Here is a 27967-nt window from a genome sequence, read left to right on the forward strand (position 1 = left end):
TACTTTAGTACATCATGAGAGATATAGGTCTAGTTTTAATCTTTGGCAAGTTGAAACCCAGTTTATCCAGCACCATTTATTAAAGAGGCTATGGTTCCTCCAGTGAGGGTGTTTAGCTCCTTTGTCATAGATGAGGTGGCTGAGTGTGTTTGGACTTGTTTCTGCATCTTTTAATCTGTTCCACTGGTCCTCAGATCCATTTCTTTGCCAGTACCATGCTTTTTTTATCACAGTAGCTTTGTAGTATAGTTTCAAGTTGGGGATTGTGATACCCCCTAACTTCTCTTTATTGCCTAAAATAGCTTTTGCTATTCTAGATCTATTTTTATTCCAACTGAATTTTTGGACAGTTTTCTCAAGGTCTTTGGAGTATGCTGATGAGATTTCAATTGGGATTACATTGAGAGGTTAGGTATAACTCTCGAAATCATTGATGTAGGAAAAGATTTTATGAACAAAACCTCAGTTGCCCATGAGCTAGCACAATCAACAAGTGGGATTCTTCTTATTAAAAAGCTTCTGCACAGGAAGAGAAACAGCCAACAGGGTGAAGAGACAACCCACAATGTGTGAAAAAAATTTTTCATCAGCTGTTCCTTGGGCAAAGGTGTACTATCTAGAATATATAAAGAACTTTAAAAAATCATACCTCCCAAAGTTAAAGACCCAATCCAAAAATGGGCATCTGAAATGAACAGACATTTCTCAAAGAAGTAGAAATAGCAAATAAACATATGATAAACTGTTCAACATCACTGGTCATTTGAGAAATGCAACTGAAAACAATGCTGAGATTCCACCTCACCCCAGAAAGAATGGCTGCTATCATGAAATCAACCAATAACAAATGCTGGCGGGGCTGTATGGAAAGAGGAACCCTGCTCCACTGCTGGTGGGAGTGTAGACTGGTGCAACCACTGTGGAAAGCAGTGTAAAGATACCTCAAAGAACTAGGACTTGGAGTCCCATTCGACCCAGATATTCCCTTACTAGGTATCTTCCCTAAAGAATTAAGAGAATCATGCCATAGTGATATATGTGTACCCATGTTCGTAGCAGAAAATTTACAATAGCTAAAACTTGGAAGCAGCCCAATTGCCCATCAGCAGGAGACTGGATAAAGAAATGTGTTTTTTAAATAAAATGGAACACTACTCAGCCATAAAAAATGAGAAATTAGATACATTTATAGCTAAATGGATGCACATTGAGGCGATACTCTTAAGTGATATAAATAGGACACGTGTGTAAATACCGAATAATTTATCTGTGAGAAACTGAAAGTGTAAATAAGGACTAAAATGTATAATAGATAATGTGAAATAGGAAGAAAAGGGACAAAGAGGAAGGGGAAATGGTAAGGTAGGTGAAAGGAAATAAGGAAATGGAATTAATATGAGAAAATGAAAAATAATGGAAACAAAGTCTTTGTAGATAGGGTTAGAGGGAGGGGTTGAAGGGAGGCAGGGAATGGGGAAAAAATAAGAACCAAGATTGATTATGCAAAGCTAAAAATTTCCAAAAATGAATGTCATATATTGTATACATTAAATGTACCAATAAAATTAATTTTAAAAAAAGAAATGAGGGGGGACAAATAAGTGTGGGATGGGCTTAAGTAGCAAAACAGTTTCAGATCTTCTACACTTATGCTCTGAATAACACCAAGAGTACATATTCCTCAATCTGTTAGTCTATTACTGTAGAGTAAGGAAAGTGCCCCAAGCCCTTGTGGTAATTAGGTTATTGTTAGAAATAATTTCATTCCTTCCCTCTACACTCCAGAGGGAGAAATATATTTCCTAGCTCACTGATGCTGGGTCATGTGACCTCATTTGATCAATGGGACATCACAAGAGGTGATGCGGAAGAGGTATGAAACTTACCTGTGATTGCATGGTTTCTCTACATTTTTGCCATCACCACAAGCACATGTTGGTGCTAGCCCACTGATCAAAAGAAGCTGAGAGAAACCCATACTCAACCTGTGAGCTGAGCCTTGATCCTCTGACTCCCAACTGACTCACAGAGATGTGTTAGAATAAATTATTGATGTTCTATGCTATAGAAACTTGGACTGATTTTTTGGATAGCATGATGATGGCAATAGTTAACAGCTATAGCCGTTTTCTGCCAAAGTGTAACATAATCCATTAATGAGAAGAGAATCTTTGTCCAAACCTTCACTATTCTTTCTAAAGTAGCCATGCTTGCCATTGGCAGTCAACCCAGGATGCCTCTTTTCACATTTCTTCCTAATGATTTGATAATCCTACATCAACACCCACTGATCACCTTCCTCTCTTCCTTTCCAACATGCCCTGCTGGGTCTAAAATGCCCAGTGATTCCCAAGTCTTACTGTGAAAATATACTTGTGAGCCAAGAATACCATTGTGAAGGCTGATTTTATTTTTTTTTTAACCCACTTGGTTATTTTGGTGGAATCTCTTAAATTTTGGGTACTCATTCAGTCAAAATTATACTCTTTCTAACTGTTCATAATGAAACAGTATGCAACAGGAAGATATTTTGCCATAGGGATATTTGACATGCCATTTTCTCTTTCCAGAAACAATTTTAGCAAAGCCTGAACTTCAGAAGAACAATACTTATTTCCAATATGTGAGTGCTATAGTTATAGAGTAATGCTCATTAAATGATAAGAAACTATAAAATTTATGGTTACTTAAAGTTTTAGGCATTAAAATTATCCTCCCCACAGGCCAGAATGAACTCTCTGGCTGTTGGTAACACATGTAAATAACTAAGACATCTTTATTTTATAAAAGCATCATTTCCAATCATGTGCCTGGCACACGGTAGACATTCCACAAATGTTTACTGAACTTAATGTACAGCTTTCCCTTTTCTGAGAAGAAAGAGCCTCCTGCGCCTGAGAAATGAACCCATCTTCCTTCACTACACTATACCCCATAACCAGCCACAGTTATTTCCCATTTCCAGCAAGTTGTTCTGAGTTTGAAAACCTGAGTTTCTAAGCAAAATATAGGTTCTTCCGTGCATGAAAGGAGGCATGGTGAATATGAGTGAATTTTGTCTTCCCATTGGGCCTCATCCTGTCCCTCTAAAGCTACCTTAATACAATTCATTCTCCAGCATTGCTTAACACCGGGAATGCTTTCAACATTTTAGACACAAAAGTATGCTCAAAAGCATTTAAAATTGTATGTGAGCATTGAACTGCAATGGTGAGATTCTCCAGGGCTCCTCTCTTTATCTGTCCTAGTGATTCAAGACATCGGAGGTGTGGATGCTCAGCTAGTTTCATTCTAATATGGAGCTGACTCTGGATGAACCAGAATGGTCATGTGGCATGAGAATTAAACCTCTGTTTTTTAGGAGCAACCAAGAATTTGAGGATATTTGTTATCACAGCATATCCTGACTTAGCCTGACTGATAAAGTATCTGTCTAAAATATTTTGCCATAATTTACCATATCTTCACAAACCACCTATGATTAAACATAAGTAGCTCTTTTAAGACTCTCAGAGATAAAGTAAGCCATGAAGGTGCCCATGTTCTGCCCAGACTGCTAAGTGACCAAATGCTGATTAGCCCATCGCCCTTTTTGTGGTTACCAGGATGGAATAAAGGGCTAAAGTGACTTTGTTTTATAATTTTGGCTTCCAGAATGGCCTATGGCTGTGAGGATACTGGAGGACTCTTCCATCCAAACTTTATCCCATGTCCACAGGAAAATAGCTCAGGATGAAAATAGTACCTTAGGAAAAAAAATGTTTTAGAATTAAAAAAAAAAAATCACGACACCAGACAAGCCATGACAAGAGTAGATGTTGAAGACTAATTAATGTAATATTCACATCATAGATATTTCAAAATCCTATAAGTCTACTCTATCAGTCAACAAACATTATTTTTGGTATCCTCTGTTAAAGTCTCTGAATTGGACAATTGGGACACTGCAGGATACAAGACAAGGAAGGTTCCTCTAAAACATTTTCATGATGGTGACAAGGTGGTAAAAATGCACAAATACTCTGACCTAAAGGTGACAAATGACTTCTGTTCATTGCCCCTAGATCCTCTACCCCACCTAGCCCAAGGGCCAAGAAATGCAAACCTACCTTAATCTCAGAAGATAGAAAGCTGGAAATATTTGGCAAACAATATTAATGACTATCGCATACAATTTATAGATATATAGTTTTTTTTCACAAATGGTGCTGGGGAAACTGGTTATACACATGTAGAAGATTGAATCTAGACCCATTTCTCTCACAATGTACCAATAGAGTAAAAATGGATCAATGACCTAGGTATGAAAAAAAAATTTCCATCTGCTGGAAGATAAAATAGGTAAAAATATTGAAGATACAGGCATAGGCTAGGAGTTTCTGAACAGTTCCCATATTGCACAAGAAATGACATCAAGAATTAACAAATAGGATAATATCAAGTTAAAAAGCTGCTGCAGCGTAAAGGATGCAACCAAGAAAGTGAAGAGACAACCTACAGAATGGGAAAAACATTTTTGCCAGCTACTTCATAGATGATTATTATCTAGAATATAGAGAGAACTCAAAAACTAGATTCCCCCCAAATTAAAGACACTACTAAAGAAATGGGCAACTGAACAGAAGAATACAAATGGCCAATAAGTATATATGAAAAACTGCTCAGCATCTTTGGCCACAGAGAAATGCAAATCAGAACAACACTGATTCCATCTTACTCTAGAAAGATTGGCCATTATCAAGAAATCAAAAATAACAAATGCTGGTGAGACTGTGGCAAAAAAGGAACTCTTCTACACTGTTATGGGAATGCAAACTACTACAACCATTATGAAAAAAGCATAGAGAGTTCTCAAAAACTGAAAATGGAAATCCCATTCAATCCAGTTGTTCCCCTTCTGGGTGTTTTCCAGTAGACATCATATTAAAGGGATACATGTATACTCATGATTATAGAAGCACAACTCATAATAGCTAAATCTTAGAAGTGGCCTATATACCAATCAACAGGTGAATGGAAAAGAAAATATGGTTTATATACAGATGCAACAGAGTACTACTCAGCCCTGAAAAGGATAGGTTTGAGTCATTTGTAGGGAAATGGATGTACCTTGAGACCGTAATGCTAACTGAAATAAATCAGACACAAAAGGTTAAATATCAAGTGGTTTCTCTTCTATGAGAAAACAAAAGTATAAGTAATTTAAAGAGAAAAATAAAAGCCAGGTATGGTGGTGCATGCCTGTAATCCCAGCACTCGGGAGGCTGAGGGAGGAGGATCACTGTGAGTTCAAGACCAGCCTGGGCTACATAGTGAGTTCCAGGTCAGTCTCAACTACACAGTGAGACCCTGTCTCAAAGAGAGAAAGAGAGAGAGAGAGAGAGAGAGAGAGAGAGAGAGAGAGAGAGAAATTCTTTATGAAATACTAGACATCTCAACCAGACAAATTCAACCAGCCATAGCGTTCCTGATGTCAGAGAGGGTCCGGACTCAAAGTGTGTTTGCTTTATGATGAATGGTTGAGTGTCTTGGTAAGAACTACCAGAACTGGCAGCAAGGCAGAGAGAAAAGCGGACTCGCCACCATCGATACAGCCTAAGAAGTGTTTCATCTCAACTCTGTCTCATCTCAATCCCATTCTCAATTATATACAATTCCATCATCTCCTCATATGGTAAAATAAAGTTGGGCCTAGAAATGTGCTCAGAAAAAAAAATTTCCTGTGATTTGTGTCCCCATTTTTCTCTAGCACCTTTATCCAGTCGCAACAATCAATTCGTCTGGGAGCTCCACAATGTTTCACCTCAAGTTCTTCATGGAATCGTCTCTGTGTACAAATACCATATTCTCACTGCCAAATTTTCTTTGTGAGGGGTTTATTACAGAGGTTTAACCACACATCTAAGGCAGTATTTTTAAATTAAAAATAAGTCATACAATATTGAGGATGTACTCCTAAGTGAAATAAATAAGTCACATGTGTATAAATACCGAATAGTTTCTCTGGGGTGAACTATAATGGTACATAAGATCCTAATGAGATAATTGACAATGTTAAATAGGAAGAAAAGGGCTAAAGGTGTAGGGAAACTGGAAAGGGTAGGGGAAAGGTAATAAGGGAGAGGAAAAAAATAGGAGAAAATGAAAATATGGAAATAAAGTGTTTGTAAATAGGGAAGGGAGGACGGGGTGAAGGGAGGGCAGGGACAAGGGGAAAAAATGAGAACCAAGACTTGTCATGTAGAGGTACAAGATCCCAATGATGAATGTAACTGTGCTGTATACCTAAAATGTACCAATAAACTCAATGAGGAAAAAAATAAGTCATACAAGGAAGTTATATATTCAAAATATAAGATCCAAAGGGTCCTATTGTATCCTGGGTATAAATAATATTCTATAGTGATATAAAATCTCTGAACATCAGTTAGTTATAAGTAACTAAGTTAGAGCTGTGTGCAAAAGCATATAATTGAATAAACTAACTACAAGGTCACAGATGGAGGACAAATTGATAAAAACCTTTTTCAGATGTATTTTGTGCCAAGAACTATGGCCAGTAGTGCCATTGGCCATTAGCAAGAGCTCACTGGGCTAGTTGACTAGCACCAAGATAGGTCACTGGACAGCCCTGTGTGTGACTTTTTAAGTGAAAATAAGGTAGGGAGCACGTGTGAGTCTGCCTCCTGGAAGTAAATACGGTAGGTACACTTCAGTTCTTTTTATTCCATTCATTTAGAGACAGTTTTAGGAGAAGGCAAGTAACACAAAGATAATGAAGTCTTGTGAGCCATATATGTGGCTTCTCGTGAAAGTTAGAGGTACCATGAATTCCTGCGGATCTTGGACTTATTCCAGTTTTGGCAGAATTTGAATGATTCCATCACCCAACAATAGTTTTCCAATGAAGAAGAAGGGTGAATTAAACAGTGGTATAGAGAAAAAAATGATGAAGCAGAAAACAAATTTGTCAGAACAGTTCTAAAAGCCTACCATAACCTGACATTGTTCCTTTATTGCCATAATGATATGCCTTCATAAGGATGATGGAAAAGATTTACGGAGGCTAGCTACCTCTGGTGGTTTAAGGAGACCTCAGCATTCCTGGTGACAATGATTGTTTACTAAGTCAACCAGAAATAGTACTGTCAGGAAGTCTGGTGTTGATGGTAGGGCAATGCGGTTGTTGGTACTTATTTACCAAATGTTCACAGTGTCTGCAAAGTTGTCCTCAGGGCTGTTGCATATAGATGTGTCTATGTGGATGCAACTCCCTAGGAGTGTGAAATGCAGACCCTGTGAAACTGTATATAACTGTTCCAACTGTCTAAAAAATAGAAACAGAAATAAGTCCTATGTCTAGTCAATAATATGATTACATTAGAAAGCCAAGCATAGGCATTTCATATTTCTAGAAGAAAATGTGTTCTTTTTAGACTGAGAAATATAACAGCTAGGAAGTATATACACAGTAGCTATGAGCTGAGATTTTCGCCTCAGGCCGCATGTTCCATACACTGATGACCCCAAATAGCTATCCTTCTGAGCACTAATGAATTGAGGATATCATATACTCAAATGGCATTATTACAACTGTGCACAGTACTAGAAGCTGTCTGCATGGTTGCTGAAAAAAATTGTTCGCATACTCATAGACCTGCACTATAAGAGACAATGTTAGTCTAAGCTGAAAAACATGACAATATTCAAAGCTGGAAAGCGAAGGCCAGGCTAGGGGTGGGGGTACAGTACAGCCAGGGAACATATGTGGCATCACCAGTCATTCTGGAAACGATGTGATCAGAAAAGTGGGGAGTGGACAGAAAAACATGCTATTCTCATGGACTTAGTAGAGCACTGAGGCAGACCATGAAATTTTTCCATGATAAAAGAATCATTTTTATCTCTAAAGGAAAAAAAAATATTATTCAAATGCCAGTGTTCTAAACCATTATCATCTTGAATAGGCTTTCCTACTGAATTTTAATTTAAATAAGAATTAATGTCAAAAAAACTTCCTTAGATTTTCTCTTAAGACAAAGTTGGGGAAAAAAGGAAAACCATAAACCAGTATGTATATTATTCTCATCACCCAGTCAAATTTATCCCCAATTTCTACTTATCTATAGAGGATCCTTTTCTTCATATAAGAAATAATTTAATTTATCTGAGAGTGTAAGTTCAGTATACATAGCTGTACATTTTTAGTATATGTGCTGCCGAAGCAAGCACTACGTCACTGTACTTCTTAAAGGAAATTCTGATGTAGAAAAGAAAAATGCTAATGGCATTAGCAAGCATACAATGAATACAGCATCTTCCATGTGTAAGGACATGTATCCTGCCACATGCAAATTTAGCTGTTTTCTTCTACTACCCCATTAACCAAATGTACACATTAACAGTAAATTCAAAGAATCGCACTTCTTTCCAACAATTCAGTCTCCTCTCTTATCCCATCAAATAAATCAATGCTTTTAAAAGTGAAATGCAAACATTTAAAAACTCAATTAGCCCAGCACATCTAAAGGTCTCCCGAATTTTACAGACTTAAAAAGAAGCTGGACGGTCTGAAGTCTTGCCTCAAACAATTCAGACTTTTTTCTCTGGTTACCTGTGCTCAAAATTGAATTCCCGTCCACTTACCATCTGGCATTGAGGTCCAACTGCTGTTAGCAGTCAAGTGGATCTGAAGACTATGATTTATCCCATGTGCACAATGAATTTGAAAAATTAAAAAAATGCAGGCTTTTAGACAAGGTCACTCTCTGCCCTAACACAGTGTGTTTCAGTTTTTTGCTAGTTATCAATCTCCAAACTCCCCTAGCTACCAAAGCCAACCGGGATCCTTTTTAGACATTTTTTCCTGTGACATCCTATTACAGATATACTGTGTATCTGTTTATGTAATAAATATGTATCTGTGTTTTACATATCAAAAATTTAACTCCCCCATGAGCCAGTTTTCCCCTATGGGGGTCAATATCATGCCTGTTGTAAAACAAGAGTTACAGAAATTCAAGCCCACGTTTAATTGTTTGTACACAGTCAGAAATTTCTAAATCAATAATGATTTAGCACCACTTCAGTTAAAAGAATTACAATTCAATCACTTTCAAAATAAAGAGCTTTAAAAATACATAACCTATGAAATACATAAAACTGGGTGAAATATTGTTGTAGCAGTCAGTAACATCCCAGCTTGCATTACTCTCAATTTGTTGAGCTCTACTTGATGCCTGCTCACAGAACCAAAGATTTGATTACTGTGTTTGATTACTGTTGAATTTTGTGCACATTTCAAAAAGCGAAAAACCAAAACAACCTCTGAGCAAAACATTTTTCTGGATGTTGGCAATCGGTAATTTGCAAAATCAGATAGAAAACATCTGTAGGAAGCACTATAATTTTCAATTTACAGACAAAATAGACCAGGCTTTTGCTGCTCAAAAACAACCTGAAAATAAATGGCCCAAAAAATTACGTGTATCATAAAAACAAATCAGTACTTCATTAGAAAGCCACTGTGCCATCCGTATATACATTTGGGAGAAGTTTCTCCATCTGAAAAGATCCAAGAATGCTCAAGTTCTATTGCGCCTCAAAAAAAAAAAAAAACTCCAGCATTTTCAAATATTCATGACAAGAATCTCATTAAGCTTAAGAAACAGAACAGTCAGTAACAAATGCAAGACATATCCTGTAGACTATTAAAAGAGTGCTATGCATTTTTATATTGCTTCACAAATAGTGAGGGCAAAGAAAGTCTTTTGTATAAGCCATTAAAAAGAACCTCATCACGTTAGAAATTGAGCTCACCTACCTTCACTGGTCCATGTTCATTACCGAAGCCCTGCACCAGGTGCACATAAGCCATCATGAAAATATTCACTACTGCCCACTCTCTGTACATTCTGAGTATTTTAATATCTGCTAATTACTAAGCAGTTAACATCAGGCAGCTAGAGAGAATTGTCTCAAAAGGCATTCTCCAGGGGGAAAGTTCGAACCCCAAAACTTCACATGGAAAAAAAAAATCAATTGTGATCAAAATCCAATGAAATGACTTCAATTAGACAAGGAACTTTTTCCCACAATCTTAGTGGGGAAGAGAGATGAAAAAAATTTAAAAGGTTCTCATGCTCCAAAAATAATCAGGAGGTGGACATGTCTTCCACCTGAACTTAGAAAGCACTCTACATTCATTTCACGTCCAGCAAATTAAAAGAAATCTCTCCCCCCTATGCCCCAGGGTCTAGTTACTTTGTAAGGAACTAGTGCAGCCACCAGTACTTGCAGTTACAGAAAGCTGGAACCCAGCTCTGGATTAAAACATTTTTAACAACCTTCATGGAAGTTTGCAGAAGTATGTGTCTTAAATCTGACACAGATTTTGGCAGAAAATGCAGGGAAGTCTTGGCTGTAATCCTGTTGTGTCCCTACCAATAGCAGGGCAGTTTTTAAAACTGACTCCAATGCTCACGACTGCTGTTATTTAAAAGCAGATAACCTGTAACATGAAACCCCAGCACATGGTCTTAATGGTTGTGTCCCAATAGCATTGCTCAGGAAAGGACCTTCAGATGCTGACATATCTGCTGCTGGTGACACAGAAAGGAATCAGATATGCTTCAAAAATAGCAAAAACATCAATACACACATGCAAAAAAGACAAACACAAGATGAGTTTTTAAACAGAAGCTTAGTAAGTTAGGTTAAAATGAAGAACATGGAGATTTAAAGAAGCAACAATTAGGTTTATTTGCATGTACCAGGAAATATCCTACATACATTGCCACAAAAATCTTGTTATCACTTTAATGTGAAATCCCTTCAGAAACACCAGCTAAGTCATCTTTGGAGACTGAATGCCTCGATGGCTGGGCACCAAGAATGGCAAAAGAATGGAGAGCTCTCTTGGGCTCTTCACTAGTTTCCAATCTTTGATTTCCAGGTTTTGGCCCTTTCAAATCCATTTTTTGCATTTCTGAAATCAAGGATGGCCTCAGAAATTTCTTCATTGGTGTTCATCACAAATGGACCTAGAGCAAAAAGAGACATTCAGAACGTTCTGGGTGATGGTATTTTATTAGAAATGGTAAAATATTTATGTAGCTTCTGATTTAAAATAAAATCTAGGTATATCTGAACAGTAAAAGTGTTCAGATCCCAGAGTTCACTGTTTCATTCCAGAGGACAACAATACAAGTTTCTTGACTTTGATTGTACATGGTTATAAATTATTACAAGGATCAAACTTTAGATAAATAAATGTAATTGCATCTCACCCATCCATTGCAGGTTCCTTACCAGCAACGGCAATGTCTTTATTTAAAACATTCTTCGATTTGGTTTTATTAAAACAATATTTCAGCCATATCATATTACAATGAGTTGATATTTTTATACCATTAGCTGACGTCAAGAATCTAATAAATCTGAATTTGATGAATTGGTAAATTTCATCATAGATTTGTTACCTAAGCAATGTATTAAGCTATGTGCTTATATGATGGTTGTAAGCCATTTTTGAAAATTAACAGCATCTTATTGATGATAAATAGGAGATTGCAAAAAATTAAAGTCAAGAAAGCATCATTATTTGGATTCCCCAGAGATGGGAAAACTCGTCCAGTAAAGGGCCAGTGACTATGTATTTTAGATTTTGAGGATCAAATGGTGTCTGTCTCAACTATCCAACTCTTTCATTGAAGTGCAAAAGCATCTATAGGCAATATGGCAGTGACTAGCCATGACTGTTCCAATAAATCTCCACTCACAAAAACATGCAGTGCATAGATTTGGTCCATGGCCTATAGTTTGCTAATCCCTTTGTCTAATTCCTGGATCTAAACTCTAGTGTTCTAGTTATACAAGAAGTTCTCCTCTACTTTAACAGAAAAGGCAAAGTATCTATCACTTTCCCTTTCTCACACACTAGAGGGGCAAAGAGACACGAGACTCTAAGAAGACCAACTCTAACTTGGCACTGGCAATGTCTTGGAAGTAGCTGATAAGCTTGTCTATTCAGTATATTTCTTCTACCAGTAGGCAGAGGTTCCCAGCATGCTTTTTATAGAACTCCTTCCACTATGGGGCTTTCTCTGGGAGGCTCTAATTTACAATTAACTATATTACTTAGAGGGAACAACACATTCAAACTTCTTAGCCATTGTTGGAATATCAACACAGATTTGGTGATCACTATATTTAAAATCTGAGAAAAAAGATACAAGATAATATGCCTTGCTGATTGAAGCCTTTTGAGAAACAGAATGCCAGTAGGAAAGGAAAATTCCATGGAAGGAACCTAAATTTTTTTCATTCAATTATCTATCTAGGAAGTATTTATTGAATGCTCATTAAATGAGACATTGTGCCAAGAGCTAGAGACTTACAAATGAAAGATAAAAGAATAATAGTCTCTGCTCTAGGAAGACCACAATATATCACACAGACAGATATGGAAACAAATCATTACAAAAGAATGTGGTACATGGAACGATAAAAGTATGTAAATTCTAAAGAGTCATCAAAAAAAAGGGGAAGAGGAGGGATCCAGGAAAGGATTCACAGAAGGAGTGACATTCAAACAGCTATACAAGGAAAAATGGCATATTTTCAGGATTAGAATGCTGGATGAATTGAGAATAAAGTCATAGGACTTAAAGAAAGGACTGAAAGGGGAAACAAATGGGATCTGAGATGTAGAAGCCAGACACTTACAGGCTTTAGGTGCCATCTATGAGAAGAAGTTTGGACATAATTATTTAGGTGATCAGGAATCAATGAAGGGTGGGAGTGACATGATCTGATTTGGGTTTTTAAAGGAAACTCTGGCGTGAAGATAGAGAAGGTATCTGCCTAGGAGGCTGAGTCAATGGTGGAGTTGCTAAGGGTAACTGAAACACAGGATATAGGAGGCTGGGTGTAGAATAGGGTTCCGTTGTGGATATTCTTGTTTTGTTGGTTTGTTTTTTGGTACCGGGGATTGAACTCAGATCTTTTGCTTGCAAAGCAGACAGCAGAACCACTGAGCTAAATCCCTGGGCCTTGGATATTCTGATATAGAGATATCAGGGGCAATCTAATAGTTTCTCAGCAGAAGCCTTCAGTACATTGTTGAGACTGGATCATGAGAGAAATTCTATGTGGACATCAAGCTTTGGAGTTTATCAGGTAGGAAACAATGAGAGAGCTCTTGCACACAAAATAAATAATACACTCAGGAAAGCACCTTGGAGAATCCAATTTTTAAAGGATATGACCTTTAAAGGAAATGGAACTGGGAAGATGATGTCAGGTACAGGGCGAAGAACTGATTTCCTGCACATCAGCATTTCCCTTTAGGTCACACCTGTAGAACACCACTCTCAAGCCCTCATCCTTTTTCTATAGTGCATTTCTGGAAATCCATCTAAGAGGCTTTGGAAGGTAGTGTGCCACATTTCTCAATTTTTAATGTGCACATAAGTTACCTAGGAAACACTGAAAGCTTGAAGTCCTCCAGAGCCATGTTGCGCAAGCTCATCTCATACACTCAAGAGGAATATTGAATCCAGAAAGCATGTGGTTTTAAATTTATCAACTATAAGGGTTATGAACAAGAAAATTATTCATACTCCCTAAGTCCTCTTTTAAACTACAGTTTGCAATTCTCCTCTAATTACACCTTTTGACTCCTCTTCTAACAAAAAGGTATGGATTCTTATGTAGATTCTTGGCATAGAATAGAAGGTGCAAAACATGGAATTAGGAGACCAGGGTTCATATTCCAGGTCCACCACTAACAATCGTGTCACATTAGAAAAGCCACAGTGACAAGCAGAGTGACCAGGCACAAAAGACAGAGGGCAGGGTGGTTGAAAACTAGACAGTCTGAGTGTAAATCCACTCTGTAGCTGTTATAGCTTGTGTTTAGATGTTCCTCCAAAGCCTCATATGGTCTTAGGTGGACCTTTTTTAGAGTTGGCTGGATCTAGAGTGTGTGGCACTGGAATTGATTCATGGTGCAATGCTAGGATTAAGGGTGTGAATGCTCTGCTCCAAGTAGCCTGGATAAGATATAAGGGATAGAAAGAGCTATGGTTGTCTCTTACTGCTTTGCTACCTTCTGCCCACCATGAACTGTTTCTCCTAAGTGATGCCACCCTGTCCTGGTGCCAGCCAATTTTGGACTGAACCCTCTGCAAATTGTGAGCTAAATAATTCTTTCCTCCCTGAACTTTAGGAGGCTGGTATTTTGTCTCAGGAATAAGAAAAGTAAGTAAGGCCGTAGCCTTCAGTTAGGCAATGAACCTCTGTAGTTCTGCTGCTTCATCTGTAGCATAAGGATGAGAGCACCTCTCTGTTAAGGTTGTTGAATTAAAATTTGGATAGTACTGTGACCATTAAAAATACTACAGACTATAAGGACAGCATTTGCTATGGTTTAAATGTGGCTCATCCCTTCTACAACTCACGCTGAAATTCTATTGCCACTGTGCTAAAAGGTAGGACCTTTATGCAATGATTAGGTCGTAAAGAGGGTTTAATGCTTTTCACCAGTGAATGAGTTCTCATTCTTGTAGGACTGGATTAGTTATCATGCAAGTAAGTTATGTACACAGAAAGTCTACCTCTAGTGTTTCCCTCTTCTACACACACCTGCCCACCACTCTATTTTCAGGAATGAGTTAAAGTAGTATGAAGGCCTTCCTGGTGTAATGTTCTTGAACTTCCCAGCCTCCAGAACTGTGAGCCCAAACAAACCCCATTTCTTCATAAATTACATAGTCTCACATATTATATTACAGCAACAGAAAATGATGACAGTATTAAACCACTGTTATTTTTGGTAAAGATAAAAATTATATTCAAGCACTTGTATCTGTTTTTGTCTAACTTGTACAGTAAGAGTTATGGACAGGTGCAAAAGACAAATCCTCTTTCACAACCCAGAACTTACTGTTCAGTATGGGTTTTGATACACAAAAAGGAATATAACCACCAGGCACAGTGGCAGTCCCCCTATGACCCTGGGACTCCTAAGGCTGAGGCAAGAGGAATGAAGCCTAAAATACATAATAAGACTCTACCTCAGGAAGCAAAACAAAAGCAAAAAATGATGATACCCTACTACATATTAAAGTGACGGGAGGTGTTGATAACTATTAGTTTGGTTCCAAGACTAAAAAGTTAATTAGAAAGCATAGAGTATGAGCAAAATCTCAGCTCAGTCCATTTGGGATTCCAATTTTCATGGTGTGAGACATGAAAGTAACCTTTTTTCCTTATTTCTTAAAGGTTTCTGTCTTGAACGTGAGGCTGGAGTTGAAGATATGCCTTTCTGTGTTTGGATCATGTTTGTTTAAATGTAATAAGTAGTAACAACAGATTAAAATCTCTACAGGTTCAAAAAATGATATTCAAGTCCCCAAAAGAATGCAAAATCTTTTCTTCAGGTGGAAATCTCTTATGACACAATAAAGATACCATTTTATTCTTTGCACAGTTTTAAGATTAATGTCTCCCACATGATATGTATCTAAATGTTTCTTTTGTCAAAGAAAGAGATGCATCTAGGAGCAAACACCATTTGGGTATTTTCTTCTGACAATGGACAAATAAAACAAAATCCTTAGATTTGCTGATGAAGAGATAGGAAAAGATCCAGCCAGTCTTCCCAGTAACACTGCACATGTACACTACTCTGGAGAAAACAAAAGTCAACCAGGAAATCATCATTCTGGGCTTACCATGTTGAACAACTGGTTCTCTTAATGGCTCCCCAGCAATTAGGACAAAATGGCTTCTCTCAGGATCCTGAAATTAACAAGGAAAACATCAAAAAACAAATACGCTTATTTTTGAATGTCAAATTAGCAAAAAAATTTGTTCTTAGCATGCTAGCTAAATGGATGCTGTACCTAATCCTGAGTAGAAATCCCAAAAATATTTTCTGTGCAACTCAATATGGAAATTTTTATTCTTTAATATATTTAGTAGTAACTAGAACCCCAAAATAAATCCAGGTCGCTAAAATATTAATATTTTCATATTAAAGAAGACAATTTAAATCAAGATCTTTAACTAGAAGCATCTTCATGACAAACCAAGGGATTGAATAGTTTTTTTCTTTTTTTATTGAGTTTATTGGTATAATCTAGGTATACAATACAGTTACATTCATTATTGGGATCCTGTACCTTTACATGATAAGTCTTGATTCTCATTTTTTCCCCTTGTCCCTGCCCTCTCTTCGCCCCCTCCTCCCTTCCCCATTTACAAACACTTTATTTCCATTTTTTTAATTTCTCATATTTTTTCCTCTCCCTTATTACCTTTCCCCCACTCTTCCCACTTTCCCTACACCTTTAGCCCTTTACGTCCTATTTCACATTATTGATTATCTCATTAGGATCCTGTGTACTATTATATAGTGTTTCACACCAGAGAAATTATTTGTAGCATGCTAGCTAAATGGATGCTGTACCTAATCCTGAGTAGAAATCCCAAAAATATTTTCTGTGCAACTCAATATGGAAATTTTTATTCTTTAATATATTTAGTAGTAACTAGAACCCCAAAATAAATCCAGGTCGCTAAAATATTAATATTTTCATATTAAAGAAGACAATTTAAATCAAGATCTTTAACTAGAAGCATCTTCATGACAAACCAAGGGATTGAATAGTTTTTTTTTCTTTTTATTGAGTTTATTGGTATAATCTAGGTATACAATACAGTTACATTCATTATTGGGATCCTGTACCTTTACATGATAAGTCTTGATTCTCATTTTTTCCCCTTGTCCCTGCCCTCTCTTCGCCCCCTCCTCCCTTCCCCATTTACAAACACTTTATTTCCATTTTTTTAATTTCTCATATTTTTTCCTCTCCCTTATTACCTTTCCCCCACTCTTCCCACTTTCCCTACACCTTTAGCCCTTTACGTCCTATTTCACATTATTGATTATCTCATTAGGATCCTGTGTACTATTATATAGTGTTTCACACCAGAGAAATTATTTGGTATTTCAGTTAAAGAAATCTCTGTATGAACATTAAAAATAGGGAATCCTAAAATAAAACTAAAAAGGAAAGTAAAAGAGAAAAGGCAATAATGTAAGATTAAAATAATCCTTAATTCTGAAGATGAAAATGGTCCCTGAACATATTTAAATTGCTTCTTGCTCTGGTAGTCTTATTCTTTTTTTTTCATTATTAAGAGAATACTTTATTAGCTTCTGTAATCAAACCCACGTAAATATGACCTTACATATTTTCTGTCATTAATTCTGTGAACAGCTTTTTTAAATCATTTGTATCTTCTCCTGCTACTTCATGAATTCCTATTAGTCTTATGTTATTCTTCTTTGCATCATCTAGGAGTTGTTGGATCAATTTCTCATAATCCCCTACTGTTTTTAAGAGACCTCTCTTTTCACGGTCACTGACTGCAATCTTATCTTCTCTATCTGACAGTCTATCTTCGCATTCTTTTATTCTGTTGCGTACACTTTCAATAGAGTGTTTAATCTCCTGGATATCTGTTTGAATCTGTTTTATGGATTCCATTTCTTTCCTATGTTGGGTGTTTATTTTTTCCATTTCTTTCTTATGCTGGGCTTTCATGGCTTCTATCGTGCTCCTGAGCTCATCTATTTTTTTGTCAGTTTCTGCTCTAGAGTCTCGAATCACGACTTCCATTTTGCTCACCATCTCTATGGTTATCTGGGAAATTATTTCTGTTTTGAATTTTTCTAGAGCCTGATTGATCTGTTTTATTACTTCCTGTGCTTTGAGTTCAGGGTGTCCTGGTGGTTCACTATCGGCCTTTTCATCCTCATTTGCCCTACTGTTTGCCACTGGTGAACTGGAAGTTTGTCTTTGTGTCTTGCTTAAGTGTTTTCTCATTTTTACTTTTGTTGTAGGGCTGTCCTTGGTTTAATCTCTGGGTTATCACCCAAATGTTCCTGATATAGTTGCGCCCTAGCTTCTGGGTTTCCAACGACCCACAGACATTCTCATCTTCATAACATCAGAGAAAAGAGCTCATCAAATCAGCCACAATCCTTTAACCCAACTGATGCAATCAGCAACACATTATGATCAAGCACAACTTGGAAACTGACCACCTGTGGTAGTCACTAGTCTATCACCCTTAAACCATTTGAATTAAATTGAAATCAAGAAGCAGTCCAGAACATGTCTGCAGTGAACAAACTTTTCAATATAGTATATTTACCATTTAATGGTTCAGACAGAGCTAGGACTCAAGACCCCTGATCTCAGTTAGCTGATGGCTGAACCCCATGACACAGACTGACCTCAGGCTGCAAGGCGCAGATTGAGTTCCCCAACCTTCTGAACAGTTGAACTCCACATCGTTCTGCTACAGGTTTCCTCTGCCCTTTCTTTAAAGATGTTCAAAGTTGGGAACTCAGAAAAATACCCTTATGACCACCTCTGCCTCTGAAGAGTGGGTCCAAAGACTGGCACAATCAGGAGGTCTGAGAGTGCACGGTGGGGGGGTAAGGGGAGTTATGGGGGTTCAGGGCGCTCACTCGGCTAACTTCCTAGTGCTGGAGCGATGGCAGCTCCGGCCGGGAGAAGACGTGGCTCTCCTTCCCAAGGTGGATCGGGGCCCAGGCTACCTTCGTGGTGCTGGAGCGATGGCGGCTCCAGGCGGGAGTGAATAGGTTTTTTTTTTAAGGTTTATGATTTCTCAGTAACAATATAATTTTTAAAAGGAACAATTACTTATCCAAATCAAAAATAAGATTTTATAACTTTTGATATTTATTATTAATGTACAATATGCCCAGAAATGTTGCACTAAATGGAATCTTATAAAAGCAGAGCATCTAGAATATCTGCTCAGGGAAATTTCTTTCCAAAACAATTCTATAAAGTCTCCAAAAGTTTTTATTTAGGTTTAAGGATTTTATTTTCCCTGGCACAGTAAATATATTCTATATTATCTGCCTTTCATTTTGCTCTTTAATTGTATTTTGGGTTTCTCGTGTATAAAAATACAATATCTAAGCTTGTGTATCTGATTTACTTCATTTAACATTATGGTCTCAAGGTGCATCCATTTTTCTACAAATGATTCAAATTTATCCTTCTTTATGACAAAGTAGTATTTCATTGTGTATAAATACCACATTTTCCTTATGCGTTCACCTGTTCATGGATATACAGCCTGCTTCCAAGATTTAGCTATTAATTGTCCTTCTATAAACATGGGTATGCACATGTCACTGTAATATAATGACTAACTCTTTGGGAAGATCCGTAGGAATAGATTAAGTTATGCATAATATAATCTAAGCACAAAGGAAAAAGAAATGATCATTTTCTTTCTTTCTCCTTCCCCTTCCTTTTCTCATCCTCCTCTTCTTTTCATTCTTCCTCTTTCTCTTCTTCTTCTTGAAGTAAATAGAACCTCAATATCTCATTGTCTAAGTTGAAGCATTGAAATGGATAGCTTGATCCATTCTCTTCTTATCTCCTCCCAGTTTAAAATGCGTGCACCTCTAAATAGACAGCATTTTCTTATATCTGCAGTTGGACTCACCACACTGAAGTTTCAGCACAAGTTTCTCTGAAGTTAGCCTTTATCTGGAAAATTGGCTTACCCTGCCCATTGTAGCTATGCTGCTTCCTGACAATGCTGCTTTCCACGGACTTACAAGCAATCCATACCCTTCCTACATGTCATAAGTCACATTGTAAAGGCAGTACTTGCAACACTTCTTACAGAAAATCCAATGTATCTTAGAAACATTTACCATGTTTCTAGGAGTGCTACCAGCATGAAATGAAGGAGCAAGGGAGGTTTCTATCTGAAATCATTTTTTTCAATGTGATGGTTAAGTGACTAAAAATTAAAAATTTAAAAAAATCTGTTACCAGAAAAGAATTTTTCTCTAAGACTTTTGGAGTGGTGAAACTTTAGTGTGAAATAGGAGACATCAAATGGCCATATGTCCAAAATTGATACATAGATTTAATATGATCCCAATGAAATACCAACAGTACTCCTCACAGAACTAGAGAAAACAATCCTAAAATTTATGTGGAGCCAGAGATACCTCGAATAGCAAAAGCAATCCTGAGTAACAAGGGCAAGGCATGGGGCATCACAATTCTGGACTTGAAAGTTATACTACAAAGCTACAGTTATAAAAACAGCATGGTGTTGGCAATAAAACAGACTTGTAATCAGTGGAACACAATAGAGGATGCAGAAATAACCCCAGACACATTCAGCTATCTGATCTTTGACAAAGGGGCAAAATACACATGCTGGAGAAAACACAGCCTCTTTAACAAAAAGTGCTAGGAAAACTGGCTATGCACAGGTGAAAGATTGAACCTAGTATCTCTTGCCATGCATTAATAAAGTCAAAATGGATCAAATACCTAGATATGAAAACAGAAACAACCAGCGGGAAGACATAGGCATAGGCAAGGACTTTCTGCACAAACACCAAGAATCAACAAATGAGATTACATCAAATTATAAAGCTTCTGCACAGCAAAGGGAACAACCAATAAAGTGAATGGATAACCTACAGAATGGGAAAAAATTTTTTTGCTGGCCATTCCTCAGATGAGGGCTAATATCTAGACTATGGGAAAGCGAAAATAAATTAAATCCCCCAAATAAAATATCCAATCAAAAAATGGGCAACTGAAATGAACAGTTACTCCTCAGAAGAAGAAATACAAATAGCCAATAAATACATAAAATAATCTTCGACATCTCTGGCTATTAGAGAGATGTAAATTGAAACAACCCTGAGATTCCATCTTACTCTGGAAAAAGGAGCTGTCATCAAGAAATCAGGTAATAACAAAGGCTGGAGATATTAAGGGGAAGCTTCTTCAGTGTCGTTGGGAATGTAAATATGAAGATTCCTCAAAAAACTAGAATTAGAAATTCCATTTGACCTAGCTATTCCCCTTCTAGGTATCTTCTCAAAAGAGTTAATAAAAACATATTACAAGGGCCAAGGATGTAGCTCAGTGGAGCCACACCTGCCTGGCAAGAGCAAGGTCCTGAGTTCAATCTCCAGTACGAGAAAAAATAAAACAAAACAAAAATTAAAGATACATGGGTACCCATGTTCATAGCAGCGCACTTCACTATAGCTAAATCTTGGAATGTAGGATTTCCACACAGTATTGTGGAATAAATAGAAAAATAAAGTTGAGTTATTTGTAGGAAAATAGATGCAACTTGAGACCATGTTAAGTGAAATAAATCAGACATACAAGTTTAAATATTGCATGGTTTCTCTTATATGAGTAACCTAAAATATAAATTAAAAGCAAAATAAAAGACAGATTATAAGAAAAAAGAGATGGAGTGAGGGGTGAGAGAAAATGCAGCAAGGAGGGGATGGAAAGGAGGGGGAAATAAGAGGAATTAAGATGTGCTATGTACATTCACCAACTCCAGATGATGAATGGAAACATCATGTACTTAGCACATGTGTACTAATAAGAATAGAAAAGAAACATGACATTGATTTTAAAATGCTGTAAAAGAAGTTGTAATATAACAGTGTTTTAAGGATTGTTTTTTGCAGGGAGCAAGGAGGCATGCTTGATTTCTAGGCACAGGAATCACAGAAAAAAATTGTTAGGGGTTAAAAGAGGGCAGAGAAGCTGACCTCCTCTAGTAAGTATGTACTGACTTCCAAGAATCTAAGTTTCTTAACTCAGAAGAAAGATCTTTTGTGAATGCCAAGCATACCGTATAGTTTACACATTCTGGAATGATAAAGTCTTAACAATAAAAGATTTGCTCTTTTATATATTACTCAAATAAAATGATGAGCTTACAATTATTACTTGAAGAATAAGATAAAATGATATGGGTGTTTTGTCTGAAATGAAAAATTATTAAGCTCCCAGGAGTTGAGGAGTTGGAGATTCGATCACTGCAGAAATCTGGAAAATGTGCCAATCTTCTTTCCATGGCTTTTCTGCAAATTAAACCTCTGAGTGCCTCCTCTCTTCCAATGTAAATCAGATCTGGGGTTTTTGGTCTATTTTCTTAAATGTGTGATTTTTGCTTTCCTTAACTGATCTTCTTTGATAAAATATTATCATCTTTCTGGGTATTTAGTGGAGTACTGACATGGTTCAAAGTCCCAGTTGCTATTATCTTGGTGACTTTTTCTATAGTATCAAATGATGAAAATCATACAAAAGCAAAGAGAATGAAGTAAGTGTTTAAAATATGAGTCCTAGGGTAATGCTAATGTCTGTATGGGATTTGATGAGGAAAACTCATTCAGAGGTAACAGAGGCCCACTTACTAGTTCTTGCACAATTACCTCAATGAAAATCCATAATCTTTGGGGGTTGAGATCATGTCTTTTATTTGGGGGCATCTTCCCAGAGCTCCTGGTTCACAGATAGGCTCTTTGCAGCTTAAAAGCTCAGCTTTAAAAATTGCCCATTATTCTTCAAATGTTGTTGCCAAGTTATGTTTTGAGTTCCACAGATACCAACAGCAAATGAATAAAGCTCAAATGAGAGTCCTGCGATTCACTGACTGTCTTGATAATTTCTAAACTATGAGTTTCTAACTCAATTCATTTGACTGACTATAAATACAAAGTTTGAGATAACAATAGGACTTTGACAATTGATCAAAGGGCAAGCTTTTGCTACAGTGGAGTATTTATTTTAGTGATATATTACCTGACAAGATTACGAAAGAGAAACCGAATTTGAGCATGACTTAATTGCATGCAACTGCTTTTACTATGTTTCTGGGGCCACTGGAAAGATGAAACAATGAACTGGTATAAGTTTTTAAAAAATCAGTGTTGTCTTTTATCACAAACTTTTACATATAAATAAGGAAAAAGGTTGTCTCTAGTTTTAATACAGTTTTTTGTTTTATTTCTGACTTTCAGTGGTTATTTTAATTAAATGTTATATTGAATCAAATGTTAATCTTTATTGTTTTAATGAGTTCTCCATGGATGGCACCAGTTTAAGAAGTTACTCCCAAGTATGGTTGGTTTTGATGACAGCCAGTGTGGAACTGATTGTTCAGCTCAGTGCACAACAAATGAATTTGCTAATTCAATGAGGACACTAGTATACACATGCATCTAAAGATGAGATGGAGTGTTTCATATCAAGCTTATGTGTTCCTAATCATGGAGCCATTATCAGGGCAACCATCATGCTGCGTGCCAACTGCGAGCCAGCCAATGCATCACTGGAAGCCCTAGGCCTCAAAACAGGTTATTCCAGAGTTATTCCAGAGTGAATGGTATCAGTCCAAGAATAAATGTCCAGAGTAGCCTGGAGTTGATTCCAATCACTCTGAAAAATTTAAGTCTATTTTGAAGCCACTGTGCTTTGGGTTTCCTCCAAGAATTCAGAGTTTCGCCCAAAGGCTCTTAAATCTATTATAAAGCAAGCCCACACAGTTGCTACCTGCTTTGACAGGCTTCAGAATAATGGTCATGAAAAACTCTTCACTCTGTGAGTGAGGAAGTCAGGAGTCCCTGCAGGTGGACATGTTCCAGCCTGAGATAGGTCAAATAAATGCTAACATAGAGCAAGGAAAGTTGAATCAGGGAGAAGACATGATTTTCTACATCATTCATTTCTTGCCCTCCTCACCTGTCCTATAGATTCTCATGAAGGAACTGCCTAAACTGCTGTTTAACCAAGAAGGTCGGCATCATGACAGAAAACACAGAAATGAGCTAGAGTGATAGTGCAGGAAAGACAGACCCAGAAGAAAGACAGGGACTACATAAGTTTCTCATTCTTGACTATAAGTTAGTGGAACTCTAGAAAGTCACAGCTTCCTTCTTTATTCATCCTCAGGCTAAGGTTAGATCCACCTGAGGATAACTATGGCTTAAAGCCTGACTCCATCAGGGTCCCTGGGGACCTCTTTCTAGCCGTAGAAATTGTTATGTTCCCTAAGCCTTTGAACCAAAGATATGATTCTTCATTAAACAACATGTATGTGGTATGACTGTCTGTTAGATTCACTGCTTCAATCAGTCCTGGGTATCTATAGTATACCTATATACTACGAATTGGCAAAATTTTTCTATCCAGGGCCAGAGATTACAAAACTTTGTGGTTCATTCAGTCTCAGAGCTAACAATTCACTTCTTTATGGTGTGAAAGAATTCAGAGACAAAACAGAAATGGATGGTATGGCTGTGGTCCAATACAACTTTATGAGGTATGTACAAAAACATACTTGGACTTCGCCTATTGGACATCATTTATTGACCCCTGTGCTACAGCTGGAGCAGACTCCTAATATACACAATCTCAGATATTATTAACGATCCCATGTAGTTGGCCTCAGTTATTTCAGTTTTGAAGACAAAGAAAATGAGGTTCAGAGAGGTTGAGAGATATGTTAAAAGTTTCATAGCTAACAAGAGTCAAAGCCAAGATTCAAATCTTCACTATTTCCTTCCTGTTTTAATATAAGGGAGATTTTGTACCAACCTGTGGCTGTAAGCAACCATGCCGTCTTTAAGTGCTCATTCTTTTAAATATCGGTTTTAATAGAGACCTTTCCAAGGCTTTGATGGTACTGGCTATGGTTCTACCCAGAACAATGACATAATTGCATGTAACAGAAAGTCCCTCGAGCCAGGAGTGCAGCTTGCCAATGAATTGATGGTTTCAGCTGATTTGTTTCTATCCCCGGCTGTCCTTCATCACTTTTTTCTGGTGATCTGTTTTAACTTTCAGTGCTTATTATCTGTATTGTTATATTACAAGACGAACTGGGATTGCCAGGTAAAATCAGATAATATGGTAAACTAATCTGAGATCAGTAGGTTTTGGCCTATGTGGAGATTTCATTCTTCTTTTCTGTACTAGGTTGGACCTTGTGAAATTGCCACATTTGTAGGTCAAAGTGGCAGTTGCATACGGCTCAAGCAAATACTAGAGGGCATAGACCCTGAGATGCGCATTTCATCTGGTACCCATGAGATTTCTCTTCTGTTTATTTTACAGTTCACTGAAGTGCTGCAGATGACTCAGGCAGCAGAAGGTGAGCTGCCAAAGAGATGAACTATGACATAATAATTTCTAAAATTCATTGCATTCTATAATGCCAGGGTCAGCGGGCCAGAAATGAGTTAGAATGCCTCTCTTTCTGTCACCTTTAGGCTGAAATAGTTCTCATCTCTGCTTTTCGAAACTCTTCTTTTCAGGAGCATTTGTAAAATTAGCTTCACAGCGTGCCTTGTTAGTGACACAAAGTAGTCAGATGGCCTTAAGAGATTCACAGGAATGTGAGCTATCTACTAGTGAAAGGAAACAGACCTGAGACAGAAATTTGGAAACTTGGGAAAACTACCTCTCAAGACTCCTGAGATACTAGAAACTTTATTTAAAGCAGAGATTCATCAAAAAAAATGAACTAGGAAACACATCACATGCTCCTCTCAGTTCCAAATTGGTATTATTTTCCAAAGGTTTCACATGAGTATGCGTGCAAATCTATATATTTCTGCACAGCTGTTCCACTTTTACTTACGCTAAGATCAAAATTAACCAAGTTTACAAAGGAATAAAATTAAGAGACAATGAAGATATGTTGTCTCCAGAATCAAACTAGTAAGAGTAAACAATGGGGGACCTCATGTGATTCCTGAAGATAATCAATATAGATGAAGCTTTGGTGAGACATGGTAGGGCACATCTGTAATCCCAGCACTCAGGAGGCTGAGGCAAGAGGGTCACCATGAGTTCAAGGCCAGCCTGGACTACATAGGAAGACCTGGTCTCAAAACAAACAAACAAACACCAACAAAAATGGCAGAACTAAGGAAGGGGGCTAATAAACTTGTAGCATAATTTATTCACCAAGAAAGAAAAAAATGTTCCAACTCTGTAGGACATTTAAGGAATTTTCTGGAAATGTGTATAAAGTACAAGTTAATTAGATGAAAAGTTTTTAATACTTACCTTGTTCTCCACCTGGACACAGTCACCTTCCCCAAGCACGGCTGTGTGATGAGGTTCTATTTTCTGTTGCTCATCATCAGGCCCTAGAAAGAGGATCACCCACTACCTTTAATACCTGTTACAGCAGATTTATCCCACGGGGTGGTCAAATACTTAGCACCATATTAGCTTCAACTTCAATATGAACAGAATCGCTTTATATCTTAATAGTTAATTGTATTGCTACTATTGAAAATTAAAACTGGTTGGTTTTCAGTGCACAAAAGACTAAGGAGGGAACTTTACATTGTTTTCATTTATACTTGAAATATCATGCCCTAATAGGTCAATCGACAGTCAAAGAGCTCAGCATTGCATATCATACGAGTACGTCCTCAGGTAAATTACAAACCTCATAAGAAGTAAACATGCTTAGGGAAATTATCAAGTGCCATCATTAATTCATTTCAACAAGTATTTACTAGGCACCTACTGTTACCTAGCACAATGGAAAAATACAAGGAAAGACAAAGTAGATTTCTTGCATACAAACAATTCAAAATCTCATTGGAGAAAATTAAATATATGCATTCAAATGTGAGCAGTTCACAGAATACTTCATCTGAAAGATAAATAAATTGGGTAGTCACTGAATAACAGCCATGGAGCTGTGAACAAGGCTTTACTCTAAATGCTGGGGAGGTGGTCTTCAATCAAGATGGGTAAAATTTCAAATCTTCTGTACTAAGGGTCACAGGTGAAATCATTCAAATGAAATTGACCCTTAAAAGTAATAAGAAAGTTTATTGAGAAAACAGAAGCCATGGGGGTTCATTAAGGTCTAGGGACCTGGCTATTTGTTGTGGGGGAGATAAGACTTGAATAGTGCAGGATTACATAGGCCTACAAGAGGCAAAGCTGGGAAATAGGCATTCTAGAAGACAAGATTAGGTAAATGTAATGTGTGGGTACTTCTAGAAAAGCTGTAAACCTACTTTAGCTCAAGAATTCCTCTGGAAAGAATGGTGGAAATGCAGGCTTGTTTTAGATCAAAGAAAGCTCGAACATCAAGCTTATCCATGTGAAACTGAGAGCCACTGAAGAAGGTGTGTGTATGTGTGGAATCGTCAAATCTGTGTCTTGGACAAATAATCCTGAAAGTAAAGCACAGAGTGAATTGTAAGGGGCAAGACTGAAGTTATGATGAATTGTTAGGAGTTTGCTACAATGGTCTAAATGAAAATGAGTTACAATCTGAACTGGGAGGGTGGAAATTGCTAGTGATGGATTAGAAACACAGATCTGAGAAAGAATCTAAAAGATTTGGCAACAGAGGGAGAGAGAAGAGTCTAAGATGACTTTCACAGGAAAGGGGACATGTAGGACCTAACGATTACAACAGAAGTGCTGCAAGAAGAGCCTGGAGAATGGAGGGGCCAAGGTGGACGAGACCAGCCCCAGAGGGCTGTAGAGAGGTGGTGAGATTTGTGGTGAGTCTTCCAGTTGCATAAAAAAGTAGCCATATGAATGGATACCAGAAGGAAGATTCCAAACCGGGTGAACAACTTTTAAAGATGTTCCAGGGGGATAACACCTGTATGACATTTGGGGCTATGACCTGCTGGAGCTAACGTTTAATAATTAATAAAGAAGTATTTGTTTAAATGAGAACAAGAGCCCAAGGAATTCTTATAGAAACAGAAACATATTTGAGAATTGGGGGCATATTGGTTGGAGTCCAAACATAGCTGTATTTTGTAAAGATATCTTCCTTTCTCACCTCTACTTTGTAAATAGACATCAAGGTTCATGCTGATGCCTGAAAACATGAAATAGGATTCTAATCGTTCAAGAATTATCAACACAGAGTCAAAGTGCTTTTCAGGACTCTGCACACAGAATTCAGGAAGTAACACACATATGTTTACTAACAAGTAATAGTGAGACATAGCTTTTCTTCTATCATGAATGTAGTCAACAAACTACACTAGTTTAGCTAGACTGATGACTTT

At 37.3% G+C, this 27967-nt stretch overlaps 2 protein-coding genes, 1 non-coding gene and 1 pseudogene across 5 annotated transcripts in view; 1 reads left to right on the forward strand and 3 right to left on the reverse strand.

The window, feature by feature from the left end:
* The window catches only part of Vegfd (vascular endothelial growth factor D), a 33186-nt gene extending 22705 nt beyond the window's left edge, over nt 1–10481 (reverse strand). The window contains exon 1 of the mRNA XM_010645180.2: nt 9824–10481. Within this exon, the coding sequence (XP_010643482.1) occupies nt 9824–9913 (90 nt within the window). The 5' untranslated portion in view covers nt 9914–10481. The remainder of the gene's footprint in view (nt 1–9823) is intronic.
* Nucleotides 10482–10755: 274 nt separating this feature from the next.
* Nucleotides 10756–27967, reverse strand: part of Pir (pirin) — a 96544-nt gene continuing 79332 nt past the window's right edge. For all 3 annotated transcript variants that reach the window (XM_010645177.2, XM_010645178.3, XM_010645176.3), the window contains 3 exons: nt 25977–26059; nt 15738–15804; nt 10756–11042 (listed from right to left, as the gene is read on the reverse strand). In XM_010645177.2, coding sequence (XP_010643479.1) covers nt 10930–11042; nt 15738–15804; nt 25977–26059 — 263 coding nt within the window. In that variant the 3' untranslated portion in view covers nt 10756–10929. The remainder of the gene's footprint in view (nt 11043–15737; nt 15805–25976; nt 26060–27967) is intronic.
* LOC117284868 lies at nt 14859–14984 on the forward strand. The gene has a single exon (XR_004515938.1). It is a non-coding gene; the product is annotated as a small nucleolar RNA SNORA40 (small nucleolar RNA).
* On the reverse strand, nt 19448–19780 carry LOC117284723 (annotated as a pseudogene).

Source organism: Fukomys damarensis, unplaced genomic scaffold, assembly GCF_012274545.1.
Source record: "Fukomys damarensis isolate Sample0158 unplaced genomic scaffold, DMR_v1.0_HiC HiC_scaffold_39, whole genome shotgun sequence".
In the NCBI taxonomy this organism is placed as follows: Eukaryota; Metazoa; Chordata; class Mammalia; order Rodentia; family Bathyergidae; genus Fukomys; species Fukomys damarensis.